Genomic DNA, 26,032 nt, shown 5'->3' with positions numbered 1-26,032 from the left:
TGCAATAATGTAAAATTCTTTTATAACATTAGGTCCTTTCCTTAGTTTTAGACTTGCAATCCAACTTTATAGCATTATATCCTTTTTTAAGGCTAGAGCATCTAAACGTACAGCTCATTTTTCAGAAACATGTAACAAGGTCACTTATCCTCCACCCACTCTTTGATTTTCCAGCTGTTAAACACAAGCAATCTAGAAAAGATACCATAAAACTTTTCTGACTTTTAAGTTTGCCTAATTACTAATTAAATAGCTCAAAGAAACTCATCATTGAACACAGAATTCTGCCTTCTAGCAGTACTTACTACATTAATAGTGTCTGTATTTGGAACCTGAAGAAGGGCTGGTGGATGATAACTCGTTGAAAGAGCCTGAGATTCAAGTGTGCTTGAATCCTGCAGCTGCTGTACAGCTGGAAATTGAGTCTGTTGATTGTAGCTATCATTCACTGTAAAACCTGCCAGAAATCAAACAGTCATAAACCTGGAAAACACACTGAATTGGACTTTGAATAACACCACATATTTCTGAAGACTACCTTCAAAATAGATTGAGTAGTATTACCATACAGTAATACTTATTTTATACTCTTCACTGTTGAGTGTCAAAATACACAAATGTTTCTGGCATCTACGTAATATGCATAATAGGGCTACTTACCATTAGCTGGAATTCTATTGGAAAATCTCCTCCACAGAAAAACACTGTTTGAAGTTTCTTCGGGGTGCCACAATTACCTTAGAGCCATTGAAATTTTGAATTTCTTGTATGTAAGCATGCATGTGTCAAACAGGTTGACCCATCTCCCTTTATCCACGTTGGTACCACGCTCCCTTAACTACACTGAAAGCCGATCACAAGGATGCAAAGCTCAGTGGGGAGGATGGCGGGTGAGTGGAGGAGATGACCCAATAGGAGAACTCCAGTTTCTGATAAAGTAACCCCATTTTCTCCTACTTTGGATCTCCTCCACATATTCCCACTCTTTAGATAATAGTAAAGTAGAGCCTCTCAAAGGCAAACTGCAAAGTAAAAAATAATCATATATTTTTATTCACATTTCCAGTATATAGACCTGAAATGTTATTTGGGTTTGTTCTTCTGAAATACCAGATCTTAATCACCTCCTTTTCTAAACAAATGAATGAATGAAATGATAGTGTCAACGATTCAGAGCCAGGAAAGTATAGCTCAAATTGCAGGGGTTTTTAATGATATCAGAGGTGCTCTTTTATCAACCCCTCTAAGCTCTAATACTTCTATTTAAAAAAAAATAAAAAAATTAACCAATGTTATGTGGGAAAAAAAATGAAGCCATAAGTATGAGTAATTAAAATAAGGGCAGCAATTTTACTACTTCTGTGCAGTTTGCCTTTAGTGGACAAAAAGGGTGAAGATTATGAAAACAGGGTAGAAACAAACCCACATCAGATGATCACAGCATCAAAGGCCAAAAACCAATGCTTAAAGAATATTCTGAATTACAGTATATAAAAACCTGGGATGTGTTAAGTTTAAGCACAAATTTTCCCAAAAAACACTTTCCACAGCAGACGAATACTGTTACTGATATAGGAAAAAACCTACTTGTAAGCTCTTGCTTACACCACAGAATGAAAACCAACAAACGTAAACAAATTTTGAAAGCACTATTAGTCAGGCTGTCATTTATCCTAATGCTGCAACTTGTGTATTATTTTGTCTCCTAGAACTACCAAGATTACAAGAAGTAAAGATTCAACAAGTTGAACCTTGCACCTCAATTACTCTTAGTGAAATGACAAAATCAAAAAAGTAGCCTGAAGAATAGTGATGTAAAGCTTTACTGTGACAAGAGGGCTGCTAATTTCTGTTTTCAAATGCATTTTAGAAGCACCTTTATGGAAGAATGGTATTCACACTACACTTGATGAGAACACAGAAAACCAAGCCTCAAGAAACTAAAGCAGGAAATGATATTACTTCCATCCCCTATGTAAAAAAATGGACGTAACCATTAAACGTACAAAGAAACAGCTATCTAAAAAATGGCAATTTTCCAACTCTTAAGTAATTTTTACTAGCTAAGGAGGAAAAAAGAAGTTACTGTACCATGACCTGTTTACTTCACTGTGTTTCAATAAAAGCAATTATTGACATCCTGAAAAATTTCCCAGGCTCATGCAACAAAATGCTCCGAAGAAAAAAATCTGAATTTAGAGGTATTTGGGGCAAACTGAAGAAAGAAATACTACTTCTAAAAGTAGTTCTGGAATAAATATAAACCAATGCCGTAACAAGCATGTACATGGTGCTTCCCCATTTTGCTCAATACCTAGTATGAAGGTCAATTTCCATTCAAATTTTAAAATGATCTGACAATTTTGAGCATGCTAAAAGAATTTGGTACCAGCATACTATTTCTACAGTACAGCATTAAAAAAACCTAAACCAAACACAAAAAATCGGACATTTAGTCTGAGAGAGATAAAAATACATTTCAGTAACTTCATTTTCTGCTCTTGTTTTCATCATTATATATTGTTTCTCAGAAGCTTTTGGTTAACTTTCAAAGAACAGAGAGCATCTTAAGCTCTGTATAATAAGGTGAGTCTTTTACTACAAAGTCCCGTAAACTTGCAATTGGATTTTGTGTTATTTCAGTACAATCATTTGCATTGCTTGTTTTTCCTGGCCTTTAGGACACCACCCAACCTATTCTTTTCTACATTAACAAAGCATACTAAAAATATAGATTACTCTGCAAATCAGTTTACTAGTGGAAAGGTATGTCTTGGAACATGAGAATGAGAAAACAGTATGGTAGCTGACAGACAAACTTGGAAGTCTTCACTGACAGATCATTTGACTTCTAACATTAGAAACATATCTATATGTATCCCAGTGAAGGTCAGTCACTAGCAATTCAATGTTCTGCAGCTTTGCCTCCTAGGCAACTTTTAGACCCAGCTGAATCAATGTGTAAGCAGTGACTGAAAGAACTGGAATTCCGAGTCCTGAGATTGCAGATCAACTTCTTAGGAAAAAAACCCCAAACAACCCAGCAGTCTGATGGCAAGGGTATATTTGTATGGGCTAAAGAGTAACAGTATTTGGATTTCTTATAGTTTTTCAAGATCATTTTCCCTATCACCACTAACTAATTATTAACATTCAACCATGCTTACAGGGAGACTTTAAAAGGAAGACAATCTATATGAAAACATATCTGTTGACAGATGGTAATTCAATAACTCAAAGACATTTTCTGATAAAAGGTCCATTTGGTCGTTCTGACTTCACTAAAAGGTCTTCAAATGAAGATACCTGAATATGTAAACTACAAAGAACACAAGCCCTTCTTCCCAGTTTTCAAATCTAGCTCAAATGAATAATAGATTATGATACAGCAGCACCTTCACGAGATCTGCCCTTCTTTACAAGTCTGAACATATCAAAATCTATCTGAACAAACCAGAAATTCTGTAGAAGTATTACAAACAAACCTGAAAGAATAAACAAAATTCTGACAGGTCTGTGCAGATCTAGAGATCAGCCTCATCTGTCTGGAATGAAAAGATTTTCTTTTTTTTTTTTTTCCTTAAAAACAGAAGAAAGAAAAATAAACCTATTGAAGATTTTTTAAAACTCCTACATTGTTTTATTAATAAACACTGAGTCAAAATATTTTAACAAGAATACAGCCTAAAAATATTAAGGATAAAAAAGATACAGTGTTTTAAGCTTGAATGTTCTACCTAGCTGATAGGAAAAAGAAATTAGGAGCATGAAGCACAGATGCAGACATAGGGAGAGGGTCGACCAATTTAACGCATGCATCCGCGCAAATGCTTACCTACCTGAAATTCAAAAATTTTGAAGGGCTCCAGGATCTTCAAGGAAACTTCAAAGAGTTGGGAATCTGTGGATGAGATTCCAAGTAGAATAGGAGACATCTTATACAAATGAGACTTTAAAAAACAAAACCACACACCACAAATGTTCTGATTCTTTGTACCAATTTTAGAATGTATCGATGATCAGCCTAGATTTCTGATGATGAAAGAATTGTTTTGTGAGATCTAGAACAGTCTCCTCCCTTCCCAAGAAATCACCCAGTATTCAACAGTTATTTAATGGAGAAGATACACATACATAGAAACTGAAGTCTAAATAAGATAACAAAACAAGGTTTATATATTGGATTTTCGAATTCGAAGGAGCCATAAAAATCCAACAAAACCCACAACCCACTCTTGAGAGAAACAGAGTGAAAAACTGCACTTTTTTTTCTTGTAGTCTCTTCTGATTCGTTTGGAAAACTGTAAAAGCTAACCAATGAAAGCAATCCATGGGGTTTTAACACGACCAGGTTCAGTCTTGTTTAATGAAGGCAGAGAGTTTTATGTTTTTTACCTCAGTTACATACAAAGCAGCACAACCTAGAGAATTAGAATCAGCAGCAAATTATACTGTTCATTCACAGCGTCTTGCAACTTATGACAGTCAATTACGTTTTTACAAAAGACCCTACCCAATCAAACAGGGAATGAAATCAAGAACAGAGAAGTTTAAGTAGACAGAATACCAGTTACTGGTTCATCAGTTACATAAGCATGCACCTATTTGCTAGAGTCAGAAACACGGAGAAAGAGATCAACTGGTCAGACAGTGAGAAATGCCCTTGAACAAAGCCCCCTTCCTTGCCCTGTCCCCCCCCCAAAATAAACAAACAAACAAAAAAAACCCCAACAAACCACACACAAAAAACTAGCAGCTTCATATCAAACAACTTAAGAAATCCATCTGTGAAAAGCAAAAGGAACAGTCATCTCTTCATTCTCTGCAAGCTACATAAGCCTTACACATTTTTCAGTATTTTGTAGGGAGAAAAGTTTCCAAATGTTTACAATATCTTAATTCATTACTTATGTAGCATTATAAAATACAAAAGGATGTATACTTAGGGGGAAAGTTGTGTAAACTGCCTACTGCCACAGCAATTTCAAACACAGTTAAGGAAAGAATATGAAATGCCGATATGAAATAACTATAAACCTTGTTCTGTAATGACTAAACATCATCTCATAAGAGCAAAATCTATTTATGTTTAAGTATTCAACATATTCTACAAAATACAGTTTCAAAACTAATTTAAAAAACAGTTTTTGCAAGTTCTCTGCATTGCAGTTAGTCTGACTGTGGATGCTTGCTTTTGAAACGTTTTGATAACTATGCTGTAAAGCCAGATTTATAAAAATCTCTTTAGAAACCTTTATTTATTACTAACCTTGTGATAAGCCCTGTTGATCAAATGGCTGCTGAGTTATAGCTTGCTGTTCAAACTGAGTGATGTTTTCCTGTAAAGCATGCTGGGATGTCACAAATCTATCTGAAATGGGGAAGGGGGGGGGCAGAAAAGAAAAGAAGGAAAAAATATCAAGAAAAAATTATGTCATTAACTGTATTATCTGCACAATTCAGTTGTTCTCAAAAACCTGCATTTTAGAGTCATTTGAATTTTTACTGCATTAAAATTAATTTTAAAAAGTTAGCTGAGTAGTTATTTAAATCTTTGCTCATTATAGTCTTTATTTATATTCCTCTGTAGTACTTATTAACTTGTTACACACTAAATGGTGCAAACCTTCAATAGTCTTTATATTTTTAACAGCAAACTTAAACACCAATAAAAGAAAGAAATTGTACAATATACTTTAAGTAGGTAGTTTTTACTCTATTTTCCTAATTGTTCTCTTGCATTGTATTGCAATTTATGAAACTAGGCTAATTTGAGAACTTGTTATTTGAGAACTTGTAAACCACCTCATTATAAACCTATCGTATTTTAAATACTCACCCTCATCTTGTTCTAAAGGCTGATCAGCCAATTGTTGTTCTAGTGCTGTTTCTTCAGTGCCTACTACTGGCTGTTGGTCTAACTCTAAAATAGCCTGCTGATCTGTTGCGACAGCTTCTGACTGCTGTAGCTCATCACTTTCAATCTCCACTTGCATCTGTGTAGAAACATGAATGCTCTGCTGATCTACTGTAGAATCATCTATTGAGGCAGACTGTTCATGCTGCTGAAGTTGCTGTGCAAGTTCATATCTGCAAAAAAAGATAAGGCCTTTTTATGGCTTCAGTTAAGACAGTTATCCTAACTATTTACATGAATAAATTTCTATTTTACACCATAATTTATTCTACCTTTGGAGCTACCTAAGTGTTTGGTACCTATAAACATCCTTATTCAACTATCAGCATTTGCTACAGAGCAATTCCAAGTTTTTAAGGAAGGAGTACTGAAATACACTGTAAACATACCTATGAGTCTTCATGTGTTTTTTACAGTTTAGTGATGTTTTGAATGTTTTTTGACAATACGGACACATATATGGTCGAAGGTCATTATGGATCCCCATATGTCGCCTGAGGCTACCACCAGTAGTGAAGGCCCCGTTGCATATAAGACACTTAAAAGCTTTCAATCCAGTGTGTGTTCTAATATGTGCTTTCAGAACTCCAGCTGACACAAAACCTCTTCCACACTGAGAGCACTTAAATGGCTTTTCACCAGTATGTGACCTTTTTAAGAGAAAGCAGAAGTTAAAGTAGATTTAAAATTTTGATTTATGAAGTTATTAAAAGACTAATTTTAAAATTAGCAAAATAAACCAAATAAAGACTGCTGTATGGATGGAAAAAAACTCAGTTAAGAAAATCCAGAAATTAAAGCTTTAATAAATTATAAACAACCTGCATATCATCACTAGCAGGACTGTGATGCTAGTCAGAAGCATGTCCAAGGCAATACTGTCTGACAGTTTTAATTATGTTCTACAGTCCAGTCTCCTTCTCTGATCATACTTTGCCCTAATTAAAACATTTGGGATGATTTTTTCCATGCCAGATAATATACTAGGTCTTCAGACTAGTATATTATCATTCACATGTATTTTCTTCAGTTCGACTAAAACAATGTCCACAAAAGTTTTGCAGAAAAAAAGCCCAAGACAGTCCTCCTCATATTATATACTACTACTACCACCTTTAATAACAAAGCTTTTGGGAAAAGAACTGTGCCCATCCTGAATACCCCCTGAACGAGGCACAGTACAACTGGTCTTTCTGACTGTGAAAGCAATATTCAAGTGGGTAAACTCTTTATCAACATATCCCACTCACTATATCCTTCCTTCCAGAGGTGCTAGAGTAATTTCCCATTCAGACTATATTGAGATATAAAACAGACTCATGGACAGGTTAGAAAACTGTGGAGCGTGCGATGAGAATTTTAAGGGTTATGACTGTAGCATCCCAGAAGTGAGAGCTCAGAGGAAGGCAATGTGAATGCTAGGAAACGAAAGATAAATGAAGCAAGTTTCAAGAAAATTGGGAAAAATTAGGGATGGCTTACGATTACAGTAGCCTTAGAAGGCTATGACCACCACATCAAATGCCATAATAAAGAAGTATGACAGATATCTGTTTTGCTACCAATATACATCTATAGAAGTAAGCACTTGTACTGCTAGGACTACACATAAGTATGAATTAGCCCAAAGCCTCCTCCAGCTTCACCAGAAAAATCAATTATCACTGGTTTACTACTTAAGTGATGGTAAAAAAGAGAAGTCTTTTCAGTGGAAACTATATAAATTTCATACATTTCCATAAATGTATTACATATATTTCCTTTCTTCTTTGTATTTATTTTACCTGATGTGTTGTTTAAGATGGCAAGATTTTTTATAGGCTCGTTGGCAATAAAAACATTTGTATGGTCTGTCTCCATCATTCACAAAATTATTGTTAAAATAATTTTGGAAGAACTGGCTATTCCTTGGGATTGGCTGGATAAGACCTGCACACATAAACACATACAAAAAGGAAAAACTGGTAAAGTTATTCCAAAGTTTCAGGAGTCTGAAGAGCTAAATTTGAAAAAAGTAACTTAACTTTTAGTATGCAAGAATATAAAGAAAATGAGCATGTTTTCAGCACTTAAAATTATGCATGCATCTATTTAGCATTATATATATTGTATTGTACATGGTATCTACTTTAGTGATAGCTTTTATCCATAGGTCCACCTCATTACATTAAGCCTCATGTATGTCCAAAACAGGCATTAACTTTTTTTCAAGTTGACAGTTACAAATTTATTGCTAACCAAATACTATTTCACTCTACCAACTTCCACCTTAACCCAATGACATTTGGTCAATGTACCCCAGATACACATTATAATTTGACAAATATTTAATATGCGTTTTGTGAAAAGTACAAAGTACCAGGATATATATATGTGCCTTTACTTAAAGGCTAAAAAAAAAAATATCCATGAAAATTTATTGTATTTGTACATAATCAACTTGGCTAATCAGTCAGTCTTGCTAATTCTCTGCGTACTTCCAAAAACTTACTATTATGAAATATTCTTTATACATTGGTTCCTGAAGTCATTCAAGTGTAGTTGTGGAAAATCAGTTATAAGTTTCTGCTACTAAACATTCAACTAAACATACTAAAACATACTAAACATTCAACTACTAATGCATGAGTATGCTGTCTCAGAAGGCAGCGAGCAGAAGGGCATCATCCCAAGCACCATGACAGAATGGGAACAGCAGCAGATTTCTCAGGTAAATAAACTCATCATTCATACATCTGTGAACTGAAAAGTACTCATCTCAATATTAATACACAAGGCTAAAGGAGTGATGCAAAATCTCAACAAATATGCAAAAGATCCCTTATGGTCCTAAGTTTTTCCTTTTATGCTCTCTCTTCCTTTTTCAGGCTACTTCATCTAGCATGTTATGTTTCATATTCAAAAAGGAATGCTCAAAGGGTTTCTGCTGACTTTGAAGTGCAGCTGAAAAGAGCAGAAGAGAAGGAAATTCTCTCAATTTTGAGAAGAGATGGCAACAATGAAAAAAGAACAAGTTTACATGTCTCAGACTTTAAAAAGTTTATGTGTATATATAATACTTTTTACATACATATAAAAATACATATATGCCAAAACTTCCTTCATCTTCCCCAACTTCTGTTGGTCTAGTAAAAATATTTGCTCTTAAAACAAACAAAAAAACCCCCACAAAAAAACCCCAACAAAACAAAACCCCCCACCAAACCCACAACCCTACTTTCTGAATTCCTTTTGGCATTCTTCTGTGATGGTAATTAGTAGAGGCATACAGGAGATGACACAAATCCTCCAAACCAGAAGAGAAGAAACTCTGTATGACAAATATTTGCTCTCAAGTTATTTATGATCATATAAAAGCAGAGTAATTCAGTTAACTCTTCGAATAAATGACAGCTAACTTGTGAGCATATCCCAGGTTACAGTGGTTCTGGCCTGCAGAAGCACTGCAGAAATCCCTAACAACATACATAACAGAACAGAAATAACAGAAATTCCTAATAAAATTTCCAATCTATTTACTCAACCTGCTCAACTCAGATAAATGAAACATTTCTCCAAACTGTTAGAATAGTTAAAGGTGGCTCTACACTCGATATGGCAAAGCAGTAAAATAGATCCAAGTGGAACATTCAATAAAAAGGTATTCTTTCTCCTATCAGATCCATCTTTGGAACCACAGGACATGCTAGGAAAATGACAATAAATTTTTGCATTTTCTAGTCAATGAATACCATCAACTAATGCAATAAATTGAAACGAACATTGTAACATTTTGCAGACTTTTTAATAGACTTTTAGAATAATTTCAACTTTTTAAAAAAGCCACATATTTATCAACTTTTTTTCCTCAAAGCTGTCACTCAAAAATTAACACTATTACAGAGCAACAATGCTAGTTTCTAGCACTAGCCTAAAATAAGTAAGATTTTTTCCTGGGAATCATGGAAATATTGTCAGTGGGTTGGAAAAACATGACACCTTCTAGACAACTGGTGGAACTTCTTATTTTCACATTGAACATTCCAGTATCAGCAGAGTTCATGTGCTATCAGTACCTGTAGGAAACAACTTTTATAGTATTTAAATTGTGGGGTTTTTTTCCAAAATCCAGAAATTCACTGCACAGATTTCAATTGTATCAGAATGCTTTTTCTTTAAAATCAAGAAACAGGACTGTACCTGTTTCCAGGGTTTACTCAAGAAAGAAACATTGTGTGATCCAAATATCTGAAGCTTTTGGCTAAGTTTTGTTGCTACTCTGAAAATCTAAGTTTCATATACCTGATACCAAAATGACCACTTCTCTTGCATACAGTAATTCTTGGAAGCAGTGAAAGCAGAAGGATCTTTAAAGAGTGAGAGTTAAAGATTTCATCAATATAGGATAAAAATATTACCAATATAATATTCTACTACACTAAGATGACTACACAACGGAGAAGGCAGGAGTCAAACCAATACGAAGAGTAAATGCCTTGCCCACTACACTGACCTCTACTGGACAACAAGACATTGTCTTGATTGGGCTGTACAATTTACCGTCTTCCAAAACGTGATTTTATGTAATGTTGTAACAATTACTCTATAACAGAATTAAAATAACTGTATGACTTCTCTATAGCACATGCCAGAATTATTCTGCCCTTTTTTGAAATATTACCACTAATAATTACCACTAATTCAGTTGAAGTCAATTACAACAAATACACTAAAATCATACAACGTGCCGACTCATTAATATATGTAATCTGAATAAACATGATAAGAAGAATCTAGGTCATGAACCATCACCTTTTCTGTAAAAACAGTCTAATTCGACTCTTCTTCTAATGTAAAAATGCACATACTTTTATTCTGGTAAGGATTATACAATTTCTCTGTAAATAAAAAAGACTCTTCTCAATAATTCTAGTGCAAGCAAATGATAAAAAAAAGGCACTTTTCTGAAGCCTGATTTTTTCCAATGACTTATTTCAAAGTGCATCTTTCTGAGTAAGCTCTGATTAAACTGTATCCTCTATTTTCCAGTAAAATCCGAATTTCAAGAGAGCATGGATTTACTTGCTCTTTACCTAAATCAGTTATGAGTATGGGCTCTTGTAAAGGTATGTCTGGTACTGGAGCATTCGTCTTTCCTACTCGAACTTTTGCTGGTTTACGTTGATGTCGCAGCTTTCTTAGTTCAGTATGTTTAAAATGTGAAGCAATGTGAGTTTTCCGGTGGCCCGATGTTCTAAACTTTTTGTCACAGTGAGGACAAGCAAAAGGCCTAACACCTGCAAAAGATTAAAAACCAAATTAGTTTGTGACTTTATTTCCTCTGTCCTAGAAATGTCATCTTGGAATACATATTATCTTTCCTGTGTTTTCTTCTTTGTTTTCTGTCAGGGTGTTTATTGTTAAATAGGTTTTCAAAGCAGATCTATAAAATCCAATCAAAAGTAAGTATGGAATTGCTGAACTACTAACTGGTTGTAACATATCACTTTAAGCAAGCCTGTTATCAGGAAACTGGATGATGCAAAAGTGACAGCAATTTTCAAAGGGTTCCAGAAGCTATCCTAAGAATTGCAGATAGCAGGGCAAATGTCCTTCCAAAAGAGACCGTTAAAAACACCGTGAGAAAAAAGAATCAAACACATAGACAAATGATATATAATAAAAAGCATGTCAACAGGAATTATTTATGAAATACTTTTGCAATGCAAAATCCAGTAGAAATTTCTCCTTGGCAAGGATACTGGAGAACTTGTTACAGAGACAGACAAAGCTGACAAACTTTCAGCTTCTGTTGAAGGGGAAATCTTGGACTTAGAAGGCTAGGAAACATGACTGACTTATGAAGAAAGCTCTATAAAATCACAGATGGAAAAAATGCACAAGAAAAAAAGATGAACCGTTCTTCATAGTATAATAACTAAATCATCATATGATACTTTACTCAACATGTAGCTCAACATTTCAATTCATTATGTCAGGTTGCTCTAGTAATATGTTCACTTGGGTTCAAATCCAATTAGCCATGTTCTTTGGAACAAAAATCTACAACGTGCTGCTTGGTGCAGAGATACTACCTGCTTCACAAAGCCCTCAACCCAAAGATTAGTGTACACTGCTAAGAAGCATTAACGTAGGCTTCACATGCTGCCATTAGGGACAGCATAGGGGGCTACATGAATTTCTAATCTGAACCAGTAAGCCTAATCTGCTAGAGAGAGGAAGAAGCAAACACCTCTGACAAAAAAAACGATTGTGCTGAACAATGCCTAACTACATCCTAGAGTTCCATGAACACTGGACTACGCGTTTTTCAAGCCACCTAGCGCTTTTGCCACTTTGTATGAGTCTGACTTCTTAAATAGAGTAAGGATGACTTTAAAGTAACTGAAAAAAATACTGGTTTACAAAAAATAAAGTGAAAAACTTTCTGCAGATGAATCCAACATTGTTATTTCATGGATTAAAGCCTCTGACTATAAAATGTAAAGGCACACAGCCAACTAATGACACTTTTGCAGAACGCATAAATACATAAACAGGAATGAAAGGAAAGAGAAGCATGTTTACAAGCTTATCTTGCTGAAAGCTTATTGACCTGCAAGAACAAAGAAAAGCAGAAAACAACCAGGTAGTCCACTAAGAGTGGAAAATTCATTTTTCTCTATGTAGAGGACAGAAGAGCAGCCACAGAAACACAGGTATTGAAGATATCATATATGATGCAATCAAAGACAAAATGAATGGAGGAGTTTTACAATATGCAGTATAAGATACTGAAAACAGGTAAATTGGCAAAAACATGAAGCAACAGCTTATTGTTGAAGACAAAATGGGAAGTAAAGAAATAGTCCTGAGTGCTACAGTGAAATTATCAAAAAGTGTGGGAGAGGGGCGGGAAGAAATGATGCAGAGTAAATATGAAAGAGGAGTGGGGGTCGGTAAAATCAGAATCCAAATTCTAAGAGTATGACTCTTTAGAAAGCACAATTAAATACACTCACAATAGTGATATTCAAAAGGAGCAACAGCTGACTCATCATCAGAAAACTAAATGTCCATGGCTTTTTTAAGAGCCCAAAGTTCCAAAGCCATGAAAAACTAGAAAGATATGAAAAAAATTAAGTTCATTATGTAAGACACTAAAACTGGTTAATTGTCCAATAGATGTCAATGACAGGGTAGACATCTCTACAATTTAAGCACTTCAATTATCTTTTTCCATTCAAGGATTCACCCACATTATAGAAAATACAAATGCAATTTTGAGGCCTTACCTGTATGTAGACGAATGTGAACTTTTAAACTCCCTGAGGTGGAAAAGCATTTCATACAAAATTGGCACTTGAAAGCTTTAATGCCAGTATGTGTTTTTATATGTGCTGTGAGAGTACTCTTAACGGCAAAGGCGCGGAAACACTGGGGACACTTGAAAGGCTTCTCATGGGTATGAATGCGAATGTGGCGCACTAGATCGCTTGGTTTTTTAAATTCTTTAGAGCAATATGGACAAACATGCCACCTTATTCCATTTTCTTCACGTATAGAACCTAAAATAAGGAACATCAAAACGAATGTGTTTTAAACATTTTGACAGTTCTTCAGAAATTCTGCTACACCGATATTATACAAACCAATCAAAACACAAAAACATTTTGTGAAATAGATGCCACTACAACACACTTTGTAGAAAATTAACTTCTCTATCAGATACTTCACAAAAATAGTGATGGACTGGAATGACAACAACAAAACCCAAGAGAATCCTGCTGAAATTCGAACATTTTTCTACTACTGAAAAGGAAGAAGAAAAAAAAAAGGAAGGGAAAAAAAGCTAAGAAATGTCTGACTTCACAGAATAGAATTTTTATGCCACTTAGAAATACAGAATGTAGTTGTAATGCAACATACCAGTTAACTTATAAATACAGTATTAATACAAAATTATGCAACAATGAATCTAACTCCCCAAGCATAACACCACTATATTACTTTAAGTACTAAACACTTATCTAACTTGGGCAGATACTTTATATGGGCCTCTCTTCTCCAAATTCAGACTTAAATTACATTTTATAATTTTTTATAGGAATAAAAAGTCCTTCTGAAAGATTTACAATTTAAGGCTACCTTTTCACAGAAGTTGTTTTATGATCCAAAGGTTTTATGATACCTTATTCTAGACAAAAATGTCAAAAGAATCTTCTAAATCCTACCACTTTTCTTATTCATATATGTTGTTCAGTATCATATATTCATTCATTTAAATCTGTTCACATAGTGGCTTTTTTCTGTAAACTGTATCAATATGCTGAGGTTATTTTATCAAAAAATAAAGGTGGTTGTGTTTGACTGTACAGTAGAGACCTTTCATTTTAATTTGCAGTCAGAGTTAGAGAGTTGTTACTGTTACACACAAGGAACAAAGCAGTTACTATTACCAGAGGAAAAAGTTAATGTTGGTTTTTAGCAGTTATGGTGGACAAGATGAGTTTTCAACTTTGGATCAATTTCTGCCTCTTTTGTACAGAAAAAAAGTAACATTAGTGTATCTATGAAGATATTACAGATAGAGCTCAATGACTGCTTATTTTAGCACTGTCTCCACCAGGCCAGCCATTGAAGTATGATGCCTATGCTTGGAACAAACCACTTCTAGCAACCTCAATGCTACCTAAAGTTGCATTTAAGTACATGGAGACAAAATCCAGGCTTGCATAACCACAGTAAAGTACGGAGGTGCAATATTAACATGTAATTAATATCACATCAGTACTGCGATTCCCAGCATAGGTGACATGAAGTATCATCCACAGTGCCAGCCTTCATCCTTCCCTACATGGCCTAGTTCAGTGAAGATCTGCATGATGCAGCAGTACTGCACTTCTGCCCCTGTGCAGCCTCACTTCCAAAGAGGAAGAGTAGTGCTTCCAAGAACTCTGATCTGGGATGCACCATAAAAACCCAGTCCCTTCTCAGAGAAGGATGATGTGAAAAAAAGGCAAAAAGATTTGTATTCTTTCTTTTTTGTCCTTTTCCATAAATTCCACTGGTTTAAATCTAGAAGATTTGACAGCATAACTTCACTTAATGACATTCTGACATGGTTTTGCATCAGTATAATGAAAGTTGTAAATACTATTGATCACAACTTCTACACATACTGTGGTTTAGACAAGAGTAAATGAAGTTCGTAACTGATCCACAATATGTTTTGGGAAATTCCTTTATAAAGCCATCGACACACCCACACATACTATAAACCTTACAGCACAAAAAGCAGCAAGCAGTGGCAACATTACCAGGTAAAAATGATGACTTCTTCTTAATGAACTTTTTCTCTTTTTTATCCAATTTATCTGTACTCTCTTGCTCCTTATCTTGTTCTGCATTACTGGAGTCAGCCTGATGATTTGAAAGAGTCTGGACATCCGGGTTCTGATCCTGGGTCCCAGGAGTCTTAGCCTGGCTGCAGTCAGTAGAATGTGCAGAGACGGGAATTGAAGACAACCCACTGTTCTCTAAAGCTTGCTAAAAGAGAAAAAAATACTTCCAGATTAAAAAAGAAACATTTCACTACTGTCACAACTTTTCTCAAGCAAATACTTACAAGATATATCGCAAATATAAATGAAGAATTAGATGTCTTGACCTCCCAAAATTGCAGCTGGATTTCAAAATCGCAAAAACATTCTTACACAACACCGACTTCTGTGAGATTTTAAGTTGGGTTTCCTGCACTAGTACATGCTCCAACAGCTGCCTTTCAGAAAAATGCCAATTATTTCTACATAATCAAGCATTTTCCAGGAATATATAGCTATCTCTTACACCTACTACATGACAGAACAGTTCCCCATAAACGGTCAAATTTGAAGCCCATCAGCTTAAGGAGAAGCCATAGATGGTATAAAGAAAAATGAAGAATGCTAAACCAAAGAAAGGCTTCACAAAGCTCACAAGCCTCTGTTAACAAACCAGCAATAACCACCTGACTGAGGCAAGAGCTATGCACCCATTTTCACGTACACCTGGAAGGGACTGGAGTGTAGGCACCTTTATGAACGCTATTGTGTCTGAAACGGTTCTGGATCAAAGACCTCAAACAGACTTCTCAGTAAGAGTGTGCAGATATTTGATTACTTGGAAGAAAACTACATTTTGTTTATTTTGTACAACACCACGATCAGTGATTAAATGCTTATACAAAAACTTCAAGAACCAATCTCAAAGACCAATTTAAAAAAAACCAAAAAAACTATCAAGATAATAGTTACATTTCATGTTGTAACTTGCTGCAACCACACATCACTTTCCATACATTAGAGAACTCATACACATAGTTACATGTAACATTCACATCTTCCAAAAAGAAATTTAAATGGCACTTAAACGACTAGAGATGAAAAAAGAGCTTAAAGGTTAGCAGGCTACCACCAATACTAAAGAAGTTTTCATTCTATTTTGTGTCTCTATGGAGGCTGCAGAACAAGCACAGGCAGTTGAATTACTGCCCTGCACCTCTTCTGTTACACAGCATCTCCTACTACCAGTATCTAGGACAGAATAATGGGTTACAAGAAACATTGGTCGACCCAGGAAGGAATTTTCTTGCACAACAGGAAATATTCAAATAGCCCTTATTAATTAGAACAGGATAAAGGTCCCATATACATTCTAATTTTTTAACCAGATAAAAATGTTTATTTTTCCCCTCTTAAACGTCATCATGTTTTAAGCACGGCCTAATTTAAGGACAAGCGAGAAGATGCTTCTAGGCAACAGAAAAAAAAAAGCCAAACGAATCAATGAAATGTCCATGTATGGGTGTGTACACTTAAAGCTTTCTTCTAGGCCATATAATCACTATTTATAACCTTGCTTCTGTAATACTGTACAAAGATATCTTGTAAGCTACCCTTTCAGTAGATCTTTACAAGTCTGTCTTGACTGATAAACCATTTAGAAATGCAGAAGAAATGCTATAATTGAAAATACGGACAACAAATTTCACTAAAATAAAAACAAGAAGGAAACCACTGAAATGTTAAGCTGTTCTCACACAGAGCTCTTACCTGCAAAATATCTCTATTGATTCCCACTGCAATGTTGATTTGCTGACCAGGTTGTTGAGGTTGGTTATTTTCTACAGGACCTGGTTCTGATAACTCAAGGAGCTGCTGGATGACATCAGTTACAGCCTGCTGACCCTGATGAGCAGCAGCTGAAGAAACCTGGTTTTCTGGCTGTTGAAGAAGTGGAGACCGAAAATGTGTGGCCTGAAATATACAGTAAGTGGTACATTTGTAAAGGAAGATGAAAAGTATGTAAGAACTCACCTGTTCAGCTTCCTTATCTAAAACGTCTACTACAAGGATGTCCACTTGACTAAAACATAAGAATTACACAGAGCTGTCTACTCACTCCACTAAAGAAATGTTTCTGTATATCCCTTTTGTGGAGTTCTTCCCAAGCTGCAAAACTGTAAACTTACAGCTTGAATTACATTTATCGTAACTACTGAACCTTCAACCACTTTACAATATAGAGGGATCAAAGACTGAATTCCACATGTAGAGGTCACATGAAAAGTAATTCCAAATCAAATAAATGGCACTGACACGGTTGTCTTTTTAAAGTTTGCATTTAACTAAAGCAAATAATTTAGGAAAATAACCTTCTATTAGTTGAGATTTTTTTGTATGAAATTATTTGTGTTGTTGCATCAAAAATTTTCAGAACAAACTATTAACTTTTTCCCTTCAACTTTCAATCCTCTAAATCTCTTAGCTTTGGAAGGATCTCTTTATACTCTAAAAATTTAAATACACATGGAGCTGTGTCAAAATACTAAAAACACCTTAAAGTCTGACAATCAAATTTCTTAATCTTTGATTTGATAATTTTATCTGAGGCTACCTCAGTAACAAATATGAAGGAAAAAAAGAAGTGACAACAAACCTTGGTACTTCTTTCTAAACGCAAACATACAGACTCTTTCTGTTCTTCTTCATTCGTAAATTTCTTTTAACAAACAGACTACATAAGTATACCGTTACTGAAACAACTGCTTTCAATCATTTACTGCAGAAAACAGAAATACGTAATTGCTGGCCCCATAATTCTGTTCCTTAGAGCACACTGGATATTTGCTTCTAATATTCGCTTCTCTTTTCTAAAAATAATTACTTCCAGGCACGCACACATATATAGAAAACACTATCTTCTTTCAGATAATTTTTAACAAAGAATAATCTTAGGCTTTCATGTACATAATATTTCTTCCAATCTGAAAACTCCCCTGAGATTTTCCTATACTGACAAGTTATACTGGACAGCTAAAATGACACTGTCACCGTATTCAAAAGATGGTTAAGAAAAATTAGCTTGACTTAGCTACATCCTGCAAATTTGATGAAGTATTGTTAATGCCTTCTCATGAGATGATATAAAACAAACCCTTATCTCATTTCTCTCGCATGCATGTGAGAAAAGCATTTGCTATTTTGCCAATTTAACCATTGCTTTGTCTTTTTTCACCTCACCAGCAGGACAGATGGAAAGACTCCGCTTCTTCAGATTCCAATTTTGCAAAAGTGCTATAAACATTTCAATATGTATTTTACAAAACAAAACATGCTATATGCCATTTTCATTGCAGTAAACAGGAAATGAAGCAAAGCGTTTTGCTAAAGAGTGTAACAGCTCTTGATAGAGATCATTCATTTTCTTGAAACAGAATGCAGGGAAGCTCTTTAGTAGAGTGAGAAGCCTACACCAGAAGCCTGCAAGATTCTCCCAGCATTTAGCAGAAGGAAAAAAACTGTTAATGAAGGAATTGCTCAACATCATCTTTGACATGAAAATTACAGTATTACATGTATTTAGCCAGTGTGTTCAAATATTACACAGCAGTTTATATACAGTCTCATATAGGTCATCTTTCTTGAAAAATAATATACACATACGCTTGCATATGAAGTTTGTTACCATTACTCTTAGGATACTCTGTTCATTGTGAGATGTTTCAGAGGTCTCTTTGTAGAACGCACTTCAATATCTGATTTTTAAAACAGCATAGAGAAGTGTTTTATTACTACTTCGTAATTCCACATTTGTTCAAGTAGAATAGTGGACCTTGTGACCACCCTTAGTCCGTCTGATCTGCTGTGCAACACAGGCCGCGTGACTGCTCTGAGTGAATCACTCCTTCAAGTAAAGTAACCATACAGAAATTAGAGCAGTTCTTTAAATCAAGTGATTTACTGTAGCATATCTTTCTGTTGCCATCCAACTTCAATGAGTTGCTCCAACAGTAAATTATCCACACAAAAATTCCATACTTTAAGTGTGACTTTGTCTAGCTCCAACCCTCAAAACTTCTTTTCTCTATTAAAAAGATTTTTCCCTTTTCTTCAAAACAGCAGATCGAGTCATCCTTAAATATTTTATCTGATGGGCAAACTAATGCACCTTGAATCTCTTAAATAATAAAAACCATCATATCATACTTTGAAGAATTTTGATGGCTCTGATTCCTCCTGTATCATGAATAGTTCGTGAATAGTGAACACTATAAAGCTGGCAACCAACAAAAGCAAAAATTGCCAGAATGAAATACAAAAGACATACTACTTTTTCATTTCTATGCAAAGTTTCTTCTTTAAATTGAAAGACCAAAATTAATCTTGCCAGGCAAGGAAAACTTAGCTTTTAGCTGATAAATCAACCTCTTCCCTCCCTATTTATAAGGGGAATTTAAAATCCTCAAAAGCTCCTATCCTGTGAATATGGCCCACTTTTCCTGTTCTTCTATATGTGATTTTATTCTTGTCTATATCAGAACAGATATTGCCTGTGGCACCCAGCTCACCAAGAAATCCAGATCACTCTGTTTCAGTGATTCATTCTCTTCATAAATTACCTCAACCTTTGTACCACCTCAATCAGTCATTATTTTGTATTTTCTTCCAGATGACTGATAAAATATTAAATAGTATAACTTAAGACTTAATAGTATGACTCTACAGTAAAGACTTAATTTCCAAGGGACCCCATCCAAAACACAGTAACAACAGCAATTTCCTTCACACCTCTTCTACAAGTTCTCTCAGAAAGTTTTAAAAACCACTCATGGTGCCTCACATTAATCTTTGTACATCATTCTATTTGAAAATACAAAACATATCCTTGCTTTTTATCACTTTCTTTACAAGAAGGAAAATGAAGAATAATTAAGGATACAACTAACTAATTACCAAAAAGCAATCATTTATTAAATAAAAGTACCTATACACTTTCTTTAAGCCACGTGTAATAAATGGTGCAGTCCCATGGAGGAATCTGAGCATATATACCAGGTTCAACAAATGAACAGCAACTGCACATCAACAAGCAGGCTGTGCATCTGAAGGCATAGAAACAAGCAGATAGTACATCAAAGGAGGAATATCTGAAAACATGTAACAAAATTGCTGCTGATTCACCTTTCCATGGAGGTCTGTCTGCATTAGTTTTGATGTGATGCCACACTTTCCTTTTCCACTAGATTCCCATACATGTTACAGTATATAGTTACTACTGTAAAAATAGAAGATACCCAGCAAGTGGAAAGAGAGTTCAGGTTTCTGCTCTAACTGCTAGACTAGAAAACCATGCTTGGCTTCCTAGATCCACCACACCTAAGCTGACATTGACTCCATAAAGAGTCAGACACAAACTGCTTGGTGGCTTAGCAGTTACTAAGTCATGCGCTGGGGAAGAAACACATTTGAAGACACTAAGGACGGAACTAGACCAGTTCTCTCACTTGGTGAGCAAGAGTCTGGGAGGAGAGGGCAATGGGATCTGTTGCTCCAAACTGGAACCACACAATACGACACACTGACACAGGAGACTCATTTCAATATTCAGATTCAATGAAAAAAAAAAAAAAAACCAAACCAAACCCAAAAACCAGACAACAACAAAAACCAACCAAACAAAAAACCCCAAACAAACAAAAAAACCCATCCTCCTGACTCTTGAGAAACAAGTAGGTCATCAGTTCCTCTGTGGAATTTGATTTACTGGACAGCTTTTGAATCCAAACTACTACACACAAAACAAAGTCAAATGAGAAATGCAAAAATTGAATTTAAATAATATTCAATACACTTAAGTATTAAATCATACTTTTTTTTAAAAGAGTGATTTCTAAGAGATCAATATGAATTGACAGACTGCATTCTAGGCAAGCTCCTCCCTTTCTAGAACATGAACCTGCCACAATTATATGAAGATTCATTATTTAGGAATATAATCCAGTATATTTTCAATAAAGTGTATCCTAAATTAATCATTAACTTCTTTTCAGACCTGTGCTTTCACAGACACACACACAGCCCCCCACTAAAAACCAGGCATCACTTCTGATACCACTCTTTAGCAAGGAAAATTATTTCAATTTGTTAAAAAAAAATGAAAATTTGCTTAAAGTAAACTGCTTCTGAAGAACAGATGTTTTTAATACTTTTAAAAATCTAATAAGAAACGTAGTATAACTATTTATTTATACAATACAGCAAATATTAGCAATTAAGTAGTTCATATCAGTTCTGTCTATCTCTAAGTTAACTGGTCCTTGAACAATGAATTCAGAGTCAAGAAATAAAGAAAGTGGATAGACTGGTTATGGTGACATTAGAGCAACACTGCCAGATTTCTGAGTCCTTGGTTTTGTGGATTCTAGTACCTGAGAAGAATATCAGTGGCTGATGTTGGGAAGGGTGGAATGCAAGTGAAGTTAGTCTGTCACTATACCATGCTCCAACCTGTAGTTTACAAGCAACATGCTACATAGCTGCAAAAACACATGCTACTGCTCTCACTGTGGCTGGCACATAAAGACCTGCCTGTACATCAAGACTGCTCGCTATGGGGTTCCAGAAAGTGAGCTCTGCATCATACATCCCTGGCTCCAGGGGCTCCTCCTGAGCCCCACGATTCCAGTGCTGCCTCAATTCCAACCAACTCAAGCAGTATGAACACAGCTCTTTCCCTCTCTGCCCAAACCATGGTATGTATCCCTGTGAACTGAAGTCGGAGTGGAAAAATCCAGTATTTTTACGAGTCCTTACTCTCCTGTGGTCTATTTATACAGGAGAGCATTTGACTCCACTTTCAAGAGCTAATGAACAGAATTATATGCAAAAGCATGAGCGTATAACAAATGAGGGAATACAATCCATTCAAGACCTGTTCCATTGCTAGATAACCAGCTGCATTCACCAAGAAGCTTGCCTTCCACGTTATCAGCTGATCAACTTACCACAGAGGACTGTTGCATATACTTTTTTACCAGTTACATCAAAGTTTACAAAATTCTGTAAAGTTTCTCCCACTTTTAGGCTTGACAAAATATGACAAAAACTCTACACTTACATTCTTCCATTTGTTATCAACAGGTTGCAAAAGATTAGCAGGGGATGTTGCTAAAGGCTGGGTGACAGAGTCCTACAAAGAAATGAGAAGAAAGTTATTTTAAGCCTTTGCACAGAAAAAAAAAAAATAAAATATTTAAACCATGGCTAATATCACACAGAAAAGTAGCGCAGTTCATTTTCCCACAGTATGGAGACTAGGAAGAGAAAGATATATTCATGTATAACAAAAGAATACACTCTTCGGTAGTACAGCACTTCAGGAGACTTCAGCTTTTGGAATGTGTATCTATTAAGGACATACTCATTGTTTTTCCCCAGGTCCATAACAAGGGACAGCAGAGTCTGACCGTAAACTTCAGAACAGAATTATTATGCTGAGATGTGTTGTTAGAGCAGCTCTGCAAGTTTTGAGCAGAATGAAGAAGTCAGTTCTCATCTAAGAAGAGCTAATCAAAGAATGAACCACCTTTCTATTGCAATAAAAAAAAAAAATCTATCATTAAGTACCTGCAGTTTCAGATATAAAATTAAAAATAAAAAGCATAATACTCTTAATAGGCAATTGGCATGCCAGTTATTATCTTTGTTCTTCCTTGTTAAACTTCTTAACATATGTTTTTAGAAAGATTCTTTTTTCTTTCCATTTTGCTTATACTAGTATAGAGAGGTATTCTTTACTTTCCCCTCTGATGCAAGCAAAAAAGTATGCATGCAGCAAAGATAATAACAAGTCACTACTGTAATGCCAATAAACAATGCAAATGCCAAATATTTAAACAAAACAATCCAAGAAAAACAGAGCTGGCCAGGGTAAGCAAACATGAGGTAGTATGAAGGAATTCTTTTCCATCCTGTTTTTAAGATTCAGCTTGTGAATGTAGAAATGTACAAAAAGATGTAGACATTGTATGTACTTGCAAGCATATAGGAGAGATTAGTGGGGTTTTTTTATTAACTAACCTGAAGAAACAAATAGCATCTGCCGTATAAAAATAGACACTTGTTTTTAACACCATACAGCTGAAAAATGAAGTTGAAACTTTAAATTTTAACACTCCTCTCCAAAGTCTGATATTACTTCTAATCCACTGAACACTGTTAAAGTACAGAAATTGGAAATTGTGCAAATTAGAGTGGAATAAAGATAGAAAAGGTAGTTCTATTCAAAGAAAGAAAAAGTAGTATGATACACTAATTATGCACTGGCTCAAAAAATAAATCAGTCTTATGAAACCAGAAGTGTTTTCTGAATCTTAGCTCCTTCTGTTATCTTGGTAAAGAAAGAAAAACATTCAGTGCTTCCAAGAAAGCTAAGATTTTTCCTTTATGATCTGTCAAATAAGAAGCTAACATTTAAAACAAGTATCAGAAATACTCAGAAGAGGAACCCGTTATGTGTTTCCATTGACTAGAATTGTATAAAAAACTAATTTCTGAAAATGAATTCAAACTAATATATGATTTGAATAGTTCTAAATTTAATTGTTCCAGTAAAACTTCCCAATTATTTTTGTATGTGAGGAAGAAACCTTTCCTCCCCACACAGTCTGTAAGCACCAGAATTATATTTTACTTAGTTGTAGAATTTTTATATTTTTTTTTAACCAAACCCTCAAATTGCAAATCCTTTTTGCATATGCTTGGGCAATTTATATTCTGCCAATATTTAATCATACACATCAACTCTAGAAATAAGACAAAACTTCAAAAAGACGAAAGACAGCGACAGGTCTTTCAGTTCTAACCTATCAGAAGAATTACTGGAATTGAGATATAAACCTAGTTAAACTCCTAAAGGCATTTTCACACTATAGCAAGCAATGCTTACCGCTGTAACATGAGCTACATCTGTTGAAGCACTCGTAGAATTCTGTGGACCACCCATGTGCATCTTGCTGATATGTGTATTTAAACTACCCAAGCTTTTGAAGACACAGCTGCATTCTGTACAGTTGTATGTAGGCCCGTTCTTCACCTTCAATAAAACAAACAAAAAAAAAATCAAGTAAATTTTCCCTACATCTACCAAATATTATGGTTTTCGTTATTTATCCACCTAACAAATATACTATGGGATTATAAGAGCTAAAATGGTTTCTGATATCCAGTTACGGAATCAGTTTGGTATCTCTCATTTATCAAATCAACAGTAACCTACGTGCATGACTGCCATTTTCTATTATCACTTCTCAACATTAGGAAGGAACAGAGAGCAAAACAAGTCATCTAGCAAATGAGGCCTCAGACTTTTTCCTCCTTAAAATTTCCTACAACTGTTACACACTTAGAAATAAAACTGAAATGCAACTTTATCAATTAAGATGTGCCTGAAAGCAAAACATCATACATAATACAAATGGAAGTCTGGAAATAGTTAGATGAAAAGTGCAGAGAGTTGATCTTCAAAGTTTGGCTTTCTCTTGTTTGCTTTTGCAAAAGTATTTTTTACAAATTTCCAATTAAAAAAAAAAAAAAAAAATCCATTTTTTGGGTCAAAAACCCATCACAATGAACTGAGTTTGAACGCATAGCAATCAGCAGCAACCTGTTTTGGACTTTTAAGCCAAGCTGTTGAGATAGCTAAAGCAGCTAAATTTGCAGATTCCAACCATCCTCACTTCCCTCTCCATCCTCAATCTACCACATAGCAGTAAGATCCATCGCAGTACTTTCAATATGCAGGGAACAAAAAGCAAAGTCTTCAAAGGAAAACATGCTGCATTGCTTGCAATATAGTACGGAATTTTGTGTTTTCTGACAGTAGCTTAAACTGGTAACAAGACTTTCAGAAAAAGGTATCAACTAATAAAAAACTGGTACAACTAAACAGTGATACATGAAGTGAGAATCAACCTGTTTCATCATCACCTGTACTGTTATTTTGTGACTGCCTCAGGAAAAAATGAAGAATTAAAGAGCTGTGCATGCAGTATTGAAGGAAACACAGTGACACAGCAAGAAAGAAGTAAGAAAAAAATAAAAATCAACAAATGATCCAAAGCAATAACTAAAATACAGGCTTATGATCATGAAACACAGCATAGGATGTGATCAAAAAGTAGCATTTATTTAAAGTCCCTTATCCCACAGCTTCTTTTTTTTTTTTTATATATATAAAAAAAACAGTAACAGAGGAAAAAGTGAAAATATTTTTTGCTTGATCCCCAACAATCTTGTAATACTGAAAAAAATAAATGCAAATTATTAAGTTAATGTTGGTGAATTTATGTAGCAAAAGCTATCACACATTGTGGTAGAAGACTAGTCACACAAAGCTATATGAAATGTAAACATACCATTTAATATAATTGTGTATAATACAAACCACTGAGACATCCTAATAACACATCCTAAAATTAAGGAACTAATACACTAAAAGGATCCTTAATAAAAAAATCCAGTAAATAAGATTTATCATCATAACACAAAAATGGAAAACAAGAAAGCAAATCTCACACTTATGGGAAAAAGTGAGGGCAGAGATGATATTCTGCATGCAGGTTAAAGAAAAAAAAAAGAAAGGAAAAAAAAAATGCTGCCTCTATCACTTCAAACCTTCCAAATCAAAACTAGCTCTCTTTGTATGGGTATTTCCAAGCACAGATCGCTAAAGTCACCAAGGAAATCACTAAACAAAGTTGCATAGCCAATGCTGCTCAGAAGATTATATTATATTATCACAGCAGCTCCTTTT

At 34.9% G+C, this 26,032-nt stretch overlaps 1 protein-coding gene across 15 annotated transcripts in view; it reads right to left on the bottom strand.

Annotated features, from left to right (window-relative positions):
* Positions 1 to 26,032, bottom strand: part of ZNF236 (zinc finger protein 236) — a 78,420-nt gene that overhangs the window by 26,135 nt on the left and 26,253 nt on the right. For 10 of the 15 annotated variants that reach the window (XR_003990889.1, XM_030482229.1, XM_030482263.1 and 7 more), the window contains exons 7-17: positions 24,167 to 24,313; positions 22,337 to 22,408; positions 16,990 to 17,193; positions 15,217 to 15,445; positions 13,192 to 13,464; positions 10,990 to 11,193; positions 7,702 to 7,846; positions 6,307 to 6,567; positions 5,840 to 6,090; positions 5,270 to 5,371; positions 306 to 457 (exon numbers count right to left, since the gene is read on the bottom strand). Coding sequence is in view for 14 of the 15 variants with exons in the window: in XM_030482229.1 (XP_030338089.1) it covers positions 306 to 457; positions 5,270 to 5,371; positions 5,840 to 6,090; positions 6,307 to 6,567; positions 7,702 to 7,846; positions 10,990 to 11,193; positions 13,192 to 13,464; positions 15,217 to 15,445; positions 16,990 to 17,193; positions 22,337 to 22,408; positions 24,167 to 24,313 (2,040 nt within the window). In the remaining variant the exon portion in view is untranslated. The remainder of the gene's footprint in view (positions 1 to 305; positions 458 to 5,269; positions 5,372 to 5,839; positions 6,091 to 6,306; positions 6,568 to 7,701; positions 7,847 to 10,989; positions 11,194 to 13,191; positions 13,465 to 15,216; positions 15,446 to 16,989; positions 17,194 to 22,336; positions 22,409 to 24,166; positions 24,314 to 26,032) is intronic. The other 5 variants (XM_030482207.1, XM_030482217.1, XM_030482198.1 and 2 more) reach the window with 4 other exon arrangements.

This window comes from Strigops habroptila, chromosome 1 (genome assembly GCF_004027225.2).
Source record: "Strigops habroptila isolate Jane chromosome 1, bStrHab1.2.pri, whole genome shotgun sequence".
Lineage (NCBI taxonomy): Eukaryota > Metazoa > Chordata > Aves > Psittaciformes > Psittacidae > Strigops > Strigops habroptila.
This window is presented reverse-complemented; position numbering and strand designations above follow the sequence as displayed.